This window comes from Salvelinus alpinus, chromosome 10 (assembly GCF_045679555.1).
Source record: "Salvelinus alpinus chromosome 10, SLU_Salpinus.1, whole genome shotgun sequence".
In the NCBI taxonomy this organism is placed as follows: domain Eukaryota; kingdom Metazoa; phylum Chordata; class Actinopteri; order Salmoniformes; family Salmonidae; genus Salvelinus; species Salvelinus alpinus.
Genome location: NC_092095.1, coordinates 51975624 through 51986635, shown reverse-complemented (window position 1 = coordinate 51986635; position 11012 = coordinate 51975624). Strand labels below are relative to the sequence as shown.

At 42.2% G+C, this 11012-nt stretch overlaps 1 protein-coding gene across 1 annotated transcript; it reads right to left on the bottom strand.

Annotated features, from left to right (window-relative positions):
- Window positions 1–1138: 1138 nt before the first annotated feature.
- On the bottom strand, window positions 1139–8258 carry LOC139532222 (augurin-A-like). Its single transcript, XM_071329586.1, has 4 exons — window positions 8037–8258; window positions 5203–5250; window positions 4442–4602; window positions 1139–1726 (listed from the first exon to the last, which is right to left on the bottom strand). The coding sequence occupies exons 1-4, from the start codon at window positions 8224–8226 to the stop codon at window positions 1577–1579; spliced, it is 549 nt and encodes a 182-aa protein (XP_071185687.1). The 5' UTR covers window positions 8227–8258; the 3' UTR covers window positions 1139–1576.
- Between the last annotated feature and the right edge of the window lie 2754 nt (window positions 8259–11012).

Below are 11012 nucleotides of genomic sequence, written 5' to 3'. Positions count from 1 at the left end.
GTTATCACAACACATGTGCATTATTATTCAAATCTATGACAGATCAACTTGTTTGTGTTATCAATTAGGGGCAGGAAATCTAACTGGCTGCGTGCGATAAGGCTGATTTGTGTGAATTAGAAAGATGGGAAACAGTGATGTGTGAGTGTAGCTATTCTCAGAACAAATATTATGGCTTCTGTCCCTGTGGTGAGCAGGGAGTGGTGTAGTGTTGACAGAGATGTAGTTTTGACAAGATGGTATACAGCTTATTTCAGAAATGACTTTTCGTAGCACGTTAGGAGAACTTATGAGATGTAAGCTAGGGATCTGAAAGCAATAACATAAGGCTCAGAACTTTACTCCCGGTCCATACTGCTGCTTGTCTACAAAGTCGTGCCCCCTTCAGATTTGTTTAGTGTGTGTGTGTGTGTACAGCTACTGCAAAATGCAATAGTTCACTACAAGACTATGTATTATTTGTAAGAGACTATTGACATGAACACATCACTGACAGATATTCCATTGTGCTTCAGAGTGGAACATTTATCATCCACTGTTGCTACTTTCTGACTGTTTGACAGTTGTATAAGGCAGCCCTATCACAGGGAGCAACTCAAACAACTCAAACACAACACACATTAATTACACATTAGTAGCAGAAACCGTCCAAATCGGTCAGTGCTATCTGGGAACCTTGGGATGTCCCAACTCAACAATGAAGTTGACATTTTAAATGGTTACGGTAAGGGTTAAGGTTAGGGTTAGGTAAGGGTTAAGGTTAGGGTAGTGTTAGGGTTAGGGTATGGACATCCCAAGGATCCCGGATAGCACTAACTCATCCCAATCCTACAGAAAATGTATTTCAGTGGGACAAACCACAGGTTAGAAGGGATAGCACTCACTCCCTAGTTTCTCTTCTCTTTTAACCTCCGTCTTTTTCTTCCATTAAACTGTTGACTGTGGTTGGTGCTGCCGTCTCCTCAGCTTGCTGTGTCGCCCCCCCCGTTTGCCATTATTTCACCACAATGTTTTTTTTGTTTTTTTGCGTCAGTTTAGGGATAGATTGGCATCCAATCTACAGGCTGGTTGAGGTACTGCCTGTATCTGTACGGTCTGCTGGTTCACCACACACTGGACACAACATGTACAAGAGTCATGAATTATTAAAGGTTTTGACTACTGTCTTTATTTAGTTATTCAGACAGATCAACCCAATGCATTGTTGGTCCCATCACAGCATGTACATCAGCAGGTCTCAATCTCCCAGACAGCAAAGGATACAATGTAGAGACAGTGAAACCCAATCCATAGTCTGGGACAAGCATGTCTTAGCTCTATTTATTGCATTACAGAGAAGGCTACACTACTGTATGTGTGCAGAATAGCATCAGAGGGATAAGTTGCAGAAGGCAGGAGAGGGAAGCACTTATGTGATTGGGACAGTTCAGCGATTTTACATAACACATTTGTTTCCTTCCTTTGAAGTAGTCTAAGGGAACACATATCTTAATATGTAAAATATCAGAACTATCCCTTTACGCTCATGTGATTTTTATGTTGAGACAGAGAAGCTGAGTAAATCACAGTGGGCCAATTAATAGTAGTCATAATTGACATTGGCGCCGTGTCTGTAGGAACCGGGGTCCTGGGGCCCGATGGGGGCGTTCTCGTCATAATGGTGCTGGCGACCTTGGTCTGACGACCGGGCCAGGTCCATCCAGTAGGACAGGTCAGTCTCAAGCCTCTGTGGGATGGATGGACAACAAGAGATTAAACGTTAATGAAATCAAGCTAGAAGACTCGTGAACTTGTTTGAATGAGAGTGAATAGACAAGGTGTTAGAAGAGGTAGTGTGTATTTGTGTGACAGCTGCAGTTGGAGAGATCCATCTCAAGGACAACTGGAGATACAATGAAATAATATCATAGCAGATGCTTTGATCCAAAGTGACTTGCAGTACAATGAGTGCATTTTTAAATATATATATACCGTTCAAAAGTTTGGGATCACTTGGACATATCCTTGTTTTTTAAAGAACAGCACATGTTTTATCCATTAAAATAACATCAAATTGATCAGAAATACAGTGTAGACATTGTTAGTGTTGTAAATGACTATTGTAGCTGGAAACGGCAGATTCTTTATGGAATATCTAGGTAGGCGTACAGAGGCCCATTATCAGCAACGATCACTCCTGTGTTCCAATGGCACGTTGTGTTAGACGCCTGACAAGTCCTCAACTGGCAGCTTCATTAAATAGTACTCAACGTCAACAGTGAAGAGGTGACTCCGGGATGCTGGCCTTCTAAGCAGAGTTCCTCTGTCCAGTGTCTGTGTTCTTTTACCCATCTTAATCTTTTCTTTTTATTGGCCAGTCTGAGATATGGCTTTTTCTTTGCAACTCTGACTAGAAGGCCAGCATCCCGGAGTCGCCTCTTGACGTTGAGACTGGTGTTTTGTGGGTACTATTTAATGAAGCTGCCAGTTGAGGCGTCTGTTTCTCAAACTAGACACTCTAATGTACTTGTCCTTTTGCTCAGTTGTGCACCGGGGCCTCCCACTCTTTCTATTCTGGTTAGAACCAGTTTGCGCTGTTCTGTGAAGGGAGTAGTACACAGCGTTGTACGAGATCTTCAGTTTCTTGGCAATTTCTCGCATGGAATAACCTTCATTTCTCAGAACAAGAATAGACTGACGAGTTTCAGAAGAAATTACTTTGTTTCTGGCCATTTTGAGCCTGTAATCGAACCCACAAATTGCTGATGCTCCAGATACTCAACTAGCCTAAAGAAGGCCAGTTTTATTGCTTCTTTAATCAAAACAACAGTTTTCAGCTGTGCTAACATAATTGCAAAAGGGTTTTCTAATGATTAATTAGCCTTTAAAAATAATAAACTTGGATTAGCTAGCACAACGTGCCATTGGAACACAGGAGTGATGGTGGCTGATAATGGGCCTCTGTACGCCTACTGTATGTAGTAGATATTCCATAAAAAATCTGCCGTTTCCAGCTACAATAGTCATTTACAAAATAACAATGTCTACACTGTATTTATGATCAATTTGATGTTATTTTAATGGACAAAAAAACGTGCTTTTCATTCAAAAACAAGGACATTTCTAAGTGACCCCAAACTTTTGAATGGAAGAGAATATAATGTATGACCCCAGTGGGAAATAAACCTAAAGTAGTGTAAACATGTTTGAATAGATGAGGTTTTGGAAGGGATAGTGTGTCTGAGCTGTAGTATTACTGGCGTTAGAGGGCAACCTCACGTTCGTCTTGAATAATTAACTGACACGTTTTCTATTAGGCATTTCTGAAGTCAGGGGGCTTTATGTGGCGAGACGGTTTGGACAGGTCTGCCACTGTTGGACGATGGCCGCAGATGTGAGAATAATATTATGGCCCCTCATCGACTGATGTTGGAGCTGGGATGAACTGACACACACACACACACACACAGGGGGCAGCCTGCTGAGCCCGCTAGGAGACAGGTGTCACAGATACCGACATTAACCCAATCACACAGCCTCGCTAACTGTTATAAAAAATATCAACACACACCTTATAATAGAGCTGTCTGGACAGTGGAGAGAGGTTAGACACACACACACACACACACACACACACACACACACACACACACACACACACACACACACACACACACACACACACACACACACACACACACACACACACACACTAATAGAACTGTCTAGACGGCGGAGTAGTTGCGTTGTGTTGCTAAGACATTGCTGTAGACGGGAAGTCATGTCTCTGTACAGCCTGTATGAGACTAAAGCAAACACAAAGACTGACCTTTTCATATGTTCACCTATCATTCCTGTAAATGCCACCATGTGACTTATACAAGGATGGAAAAATAGGTAGAGTTTCTATAACCATATTAAAGGGAAATAATTCAGATTAGATTAAAGGTACAAGGAACATAACTAGGAACATAATAGGAATGTGCTTGTACTGTGCTGTACATTCTTCCTGTAAGTCAGTTATTTGTAATATCACATGGAATTGTATATTTAAGCAATAAGGCATGAGGGGGTGTGGTATATGGCCAATAAACCACGGCTAACGGCTGTTCTTCCGTCGTGCCTGGATACAGCCCTTAGCCGTGGTATATTGGTCAGATACCACAAACAACCGAGGTGCCTTATTGGTATTATAAACTGGTTACCAACGTAATTAGAGCAGTAAAAATAAATGTTTTGTCATACCCGTGGTATACGGTCTGATATAACACGGCTGTCAGCCAATCAGCATTCAGGGCTCAAACCACCCAGTTTATAATACAGGATAGTATATGATGCAGTTGTTTTTAACTAGATCGGATTACTGTAAGGACTGTAGGAATGTTTTACTGACCAATGGGTAAAGCATCTGTGTGTGCAGAGTGCAGTGTATTGTGAAGGGTGCAGTGTGCAGTGCACCTACCGCCTCGTCATAGCCCATGTGCATAAACTGCATGATCCATTGCTGCACATCTGGCCTGCTGCGGTCCCAGATGTTCCTCTTGGGCCTCCGTAGGGAGGTCAGGAACTCTTTGGCCTTGGAAGGGGTCACCGCCACCCCCACAGGCTTCATACCTCCGCCCACTAAGGAAATACAGGTAGGAGAGGTTAAGGGACAAGTTGCGGATGTAGAACAGTCAATAAGCACACCTGTTTGCCTACAGCAGGGTCGGAGGCAGGGGAAGTGTGTAGGGAGCAGGGGAGCTGTCAGTGACAGAGAGATTGAGTGGTTCTGACCGACCAGCAGCAGCCAGGACAGACAGGAGAGGAGCCTAAGGCTGCATCAGCGACACTCTATAAATATCAACGGGTGTTTTTAGATTATTAATAAGACTCATAAAGCCATCATCATCTGAAACTGTCACTTATCAATCCAGGCACTCATCCCACAGAGGACTGCGTGTGTTGCGTGCCATGGAGGTCTGTCTGAACTTGGCAGGGCTATTCCAAGCTAGACAAGTGTGAAAAGTTTACCGCCTGAGGTGGATTTGTCGATAAAGTTTTTTATTTTTTATTTGTATTTATTTTTTATTTAACCTTTATTTAACTAAGCAAGTGAAAGGTGAATTGTTTTCCTGACATGTATGACGCAGACATGTGGATGTAGTGTGGCTCAGTGGTCAGTGTGTGTGTGGTCTCAGCTGTGAGATGTGTCTAATGAAAAACAGCCATAATCCATATTACCATCTCTTTTCTTCAGTAGTCTGTGGAGCTTGCTCTCCGCTGTGCCATCTGTTGGAGACGCACAGACAAAAGAGGTTAAATAAAGACAAATCGGATATATTGTACTTGGTCTAAACATCACATCAGTTTGTATCAACTGTGATATAATTATTATGAAAGACGTACACTGAGTGCACCTCCTTTTGCCCTCAGAACAGCCTCAATTCGTCTGAGCATGGACTCTACAAGATGCTGGCCCATGTTGACTCCTGTGCTCTTCACGGTTGTGTCAAGTTGGCTGGATGTTTTTGGGTGGTGGACCATTCTAGATACACACGGGAAACTGCTGAGTGGGAAAAACCCAGCAGCGTTGCAGTTCTTGACACACTCGCCTGGCACCTACTACCATACCCTGTTCAAAGGCACTTCAATCTTTTGTCTTGCCCATTCACCCTCTGAATGGCACACATACACAATCCATGTCTCAGTTGTCTCAAGGCTTAAAAATCCTTCTTTAACAGTTCTCCTCCCCTTCATCTACACTGATTGAAGTGGATTTAACAAGTGACACCAATACGGGATTATGGCTTTCATCTGGATTCACCTGGTCAGTCTACTCTATGTCATGGAAAGAGCAGGTGTTCCTAATGTTTTGTACACTAAGTGTATATTATTATTATGCCCTATGACAGAGAGAAAGTTCATGTAAAGAGTATCTAAGAAATCTAACACTGAAGCAGCTCTGTTTTATAACATTTACGTGTTACAATTCTCCTATCAAGACATCAAACCTATGCAGTATATAGAAACCTTTAGTATATATATATATACATGTATTTTATCCCTCCCTTCATACCCATTCACCACACAAATACTTCAAAAACACTCCAGTTATCAAAGTATTACCAAAGCAACCCAAAGAACACGTTAGAAGGTCCGTTGAGCAACAATGGAATTCTAGCACTGGTATTTCTATTTTTCAACCAGTGCTATGCAAGATGAACACAAACCGCAAGCTTCTAAAACAAATTAACAGCTCAGGCTCCGCGCTTCACAGCTCTGCATGGGTTTTGATGACTGCCGTTCTGAACTTGAGCACCGCGTGTGACAAGAAGTTACCCCCATCCTTCCTGGGAATTGGACAACTCTAGCACCTTTTTGGTTGTCTGAGTGGGGGAAATAAATGATGAGGACTCTATGTATTTTGAAAGGTGAGACGTTGAGGATTATAATAAATGCCGCTTTGATGTCAAACAAGCAAGTCAAACATCTGTGAGTCCAAATGTGCACTTCACATCTCCAAATCATAAAACTCTTGCCATATGCGATGTCAACGTTTATGATCACTATGTTTGATGTACAGTTATAAGATGGCATATCATCATACCCTGGGTTGTCCTGAACAGAATGAGCCTGTTAGAGTAATTTTGAAGAACACTCCTTTCAATGCGCACCACAATTCTGCTTCTCTGAATTGCCCTGAGAAAGCCTAACACTGTAAGATCATATTTTATAATGTTGGCAATAGAACACACTTTTAAATCATGCCCACCTGACCTAGGTTGAGATTTAGAATGGACCGTTTTTGGATTGCGTAAACAACAACAGTAATTGTGTGATGGCGGGGATGCAGGGTTGTGTTCCAAACGAAACAACTATGACTGTGTTTGCTGTAGTTCCTCAATGGCACAGCTAGGAGAGCTAAAGAATAAAAATAAAAACATATAATTGTAGACTCTTCTTTGAGTCATAAAAGTGCATTGAAATTACTTAGGTGTGTGACCACTTGGAGACACCAGTTAGACCTCTCACTCAAACCATTTAAATGTTTTTGTCTTATGTTGCACCTACCCCACATTCTCCAGAAATATTATCATCATGTTACAGAATATATCCAGAGTATTTTCAGGATTTAGTTTTCAACAAATATAGGGAAAAGCACAGTAAAATGGACATAAAATCAACAGTGTAATGTTTGGATTCAGTCTTGTGTCAGGTGTGCCCAACTTTGGTCTAATCATGTACCCGTTATCTCCAAACTGTTCCAATTCAATTGTTACCATGGTTATGCATATGCTTTTCATATTTATTCTGTAAGAAACATTTCAATGTAGCCCTATCCATATAAGCCCATTCCCACAAGTGTAAAGGGTAATGGACGTGTTGTATCAATGTTGTTCTTTAAATGCAGTGGGGTCTGGTTTGATATTAGATGGCCAGTTAGAGAGGTAGTGAGACCTTCCTGCTCTAGCTAGCAGACAGTAGACGGTAGGAGGGTGATATTCACGGACAAACAATGTGACACGAGGGTGTGAAATCCTACCTCCAGGAGCTGTGGTCTGGTTTGACCTCCTTTTGTCCTCCACACACAAATACTTCAATCCATCTCTCTCTCCCCACTTTTTTTTTACTCTCCCTCCCTCTTGCTATTCTCTTGGTTTACCTCTCCTTTTTTCTCCCTCTCTCTCTTTTAGCCATTATTCTTTCTCCCGGTGAGTTTCAAAAATCAAAGCTTCCTACAGAGCATCCAAGATGGTGGCTACAAGGCGGATAGAATAGCCACTGAACTCTTTCAAAATCAGATGTCACGCTTGTCCTCAAGAAGAAGAAGAAATCCTGTCTCGGCCAATCTCAGCAATTTCGAAAAAAGAGTGAGATGGGGAAAATATATCGAGGCGGGCGTGCAGGCACCCTTTTCCGAATCTCTATTCTACATAACAATTTTGTCACGTGGCAACATACTATGACATTTGAATGCATCAACCTGCAAATTTACAGTATTCATGTGATGGGTCAGTGAGTACACTCAATCCCAAATGTACAATATGAATGTGAGAGTGACGGAAGGGTTTTACCTGAGTGAGCGCAGTAGGAGAGGAAGGCAGTTAGCAGTAGAACCTGCAGACAGAGGTTGTGGAAAGCCATGGTCTCCGTCTCAGTCCCAGATGTCTCTCTGAGTCTCGGGAAGCAGTGGGCAGAAGAAGCGGGAAGAGAATCAGAAGCAGTGGAAGCAGGAGTCTCCCCACAGGCCCAGAGAACAAACATTCCTCCCTGGAGGAAAACCTGCTTGTGCCGGTTCAGGAATGTCGTAAAAGGAAGACCCAGCCAAACAGAAGCACTCTGTCATTCTCTCTCGTTTAATGTGTGGGTGATATGTTTGTTGGATGGGTAACGCTTTATTTGGATAGTCCATCTGTAGATGCTCTACAGACGGTCTACAAGCTATCAGTAACACTTCAACTAACTATCTACTAACCACAACCTTATCCTAGCCCTAAACTTAACACTTACCCTAACCGTAACCTTAACCTTTACCCTAACCCTTATTCTAAACCTAGCCCTAACCATATGAAGCGTTTGCTAATCAACAGATAGTTTGTTGACAGTGTGTTTAGGGCTCCCGAGTGGCACAGCTGTCTAAGGCACTGCATGTCAATGCTAGAGGTGTCACTACAGACCCTGGTTCGATTCCAGGCTGTATCACAACAGGCCGTGATTGGGAGACCCATAGGGCGGCACACAATTGGTCCAGTGTTGTCCGGGTTAGGGTTTGGCCGGGAAAGGCTGTCATTGTAAATAAGAATTTGTTAAATTAAAAATGACTTTTTGGACTATCCAAATAAAGTGTGACTGAGCATTGCTACATCTAGAGTAGTGTCCGTCTAAGATATTGTGCTTTCTCTTACTGAGATAATTTGAGTTTTTTCTGTCAAATGTCTTTACACAGAAAGTGGAAATTGTTACTGTCAAACAACTGTCAAGCCTGATCAACGATGTCATAGAAACACAGAAGAATTTCCTCAAAGACAACACAGAAAACCTCCATATCATATTTCCTCCACACAGTCAGCAGTAAATGATAGTTTTCCTGTGTGCTTTTTTCAGACCAAGTAGTAACTTAACAAATAGCATCATGATGCTGCAATCAACAAATCTGGGACCATATTTATGGAACACCGCTCAAGGAAGTTTTCCCCTGGGGCATGTTTCCATGCAGAAAGAGCAAAATATCTCAAGGGAAGGACAGATGTTTCTGAACATGAAAAAACACATCCCCACAGAGAAAAAAAAACGTTTGAATTTAATTTAATTTCCTTACTTTACTTTGAAGTTTGTCGAAGCCCCAAGATCATGGAGACTAGTCCTCTCTACACAGGTAGGGGGCAGTACATTTCATTTTAAATTGTTCCAATTCTGCACCCTTTTCCAAGTACCAGTCAAAAGTTTGGACACACCTACTCATTCAAGGGTTTTTCTTTATTTGTACTATTTTCTACATTGTGGAATAATAGTGAAGACATCAAAACTATGAAATAACACATATGGAAACACGTAGTAAAGTGTTAAACAAATCTAAATATATTTTATATTTGAGATTATTCAAAGTAGCCACCCTTTGCCTCGATGACAGCTTTGCACACTCTTGGCATTCTCTCAACCATCTTCATGAGGTAGTCACCTGGAATGCATTTCAATTAACAGGTGTACCTTGTTAAAAGTTAATTTGTGGAATTTCTTTCCTTCTTAATGTGTTTGAGCCAATCAGTTGTGTTGTGACAAAGTAGGGGTGGTATACAGAAGATAGCCCTATTTGGTAAAAGACCAAGTCCATATTATGGCAAGAACAGCTCGAATAAGCGAAGAGAAACGACAGTCCATCATTACTTTAAGACATGAAGGTCAGTCAATACAGAAAATGTCAAGTACTTTGAAAGTTTCTTCAAGTGCTGTCACAAAAATGCTATGATGAAACTGGCTCTCATGAGGACCGCCACAGGAAAGGAAGACCCAGAGTTACCTCTGCTGCAGAGGATAAGTTAATCAGTTACCAGCCTCAGATTGCAGCCCAAATAAATGCTTCACATAGTTCAAGTAACAGACCAGTGGCGACCCGTCATTCAGGGCAGGTGGGGCAGAGCCCTACCTGTTTTGAGCCCCACATTTTTAGGCTTGCCTGTTTTGCTTGTTATTTTGGCATTAATATGTGTCACATATCAGTTTGCAAACAATATTACAAAAAATAATTTATTTAAAGCCGCATAAATAAAGCCACATCTGGGGTGGCAGGTAGCCTAGTGGTTAGAGCATTGGGCCAGTAACCGAGTGGTTGCTGGATCAAATCCCTGAACTGACAAAAATCTGTCCTTTTGCCCCTGAACAAGGCAGTTAACCCGGTAGGCCGTCATTGTAAATAAGACATTGTCCTTAACTGACTTGTCTGGTTACATTTTTTTTTTAAATACAAACATGATCTATTTTTTACTTTCTTGAGTAAGGCAGCTCCAAAATGCAGGTGTTTCAGCCTAGGTCAGTGCTTTCTGTGGTGGTGGGGCAAGCCAGCAGAAAATACAGAGCGTTGCGCCTGATTGGCTCAGTTTTCTGTCACTCATGGGACAGTACGTCACCCCCAAGTCTAAGGTTAGAGCTCTAAAAATATTTCCCCTTGGGTTCTGCCATAGAGTTATATTAGAAGTGCCAATCCAAGAAGGCTCAAGGTCACCAAAGCCCCTTATACCACCCACCACTGCGACCTGTATGCTCTAGTCGGCTGGCCCTCGCTACATATTCGTCGCCAGACCCACTGGCTCTAGGTCATCAATAAGTCTATGCTAGGTAAAGCTCCGCCTTTTCTCAGCTCACTGGTCACGATAACAACAACCTCCCGTAGCACGCGCTCCAGCAGGTATATCTCACTGGTCATCCCCAAAGCCAACACCTCCTTTGGCCGCCTTTCCTTACAGTTCTCTGCTGCCAATGACTGGAACAAATTGCAAAAATCGCTGAAGCTGGAGACTTATATTTCCCTCACTAACTAAACATCAGCTATCTGA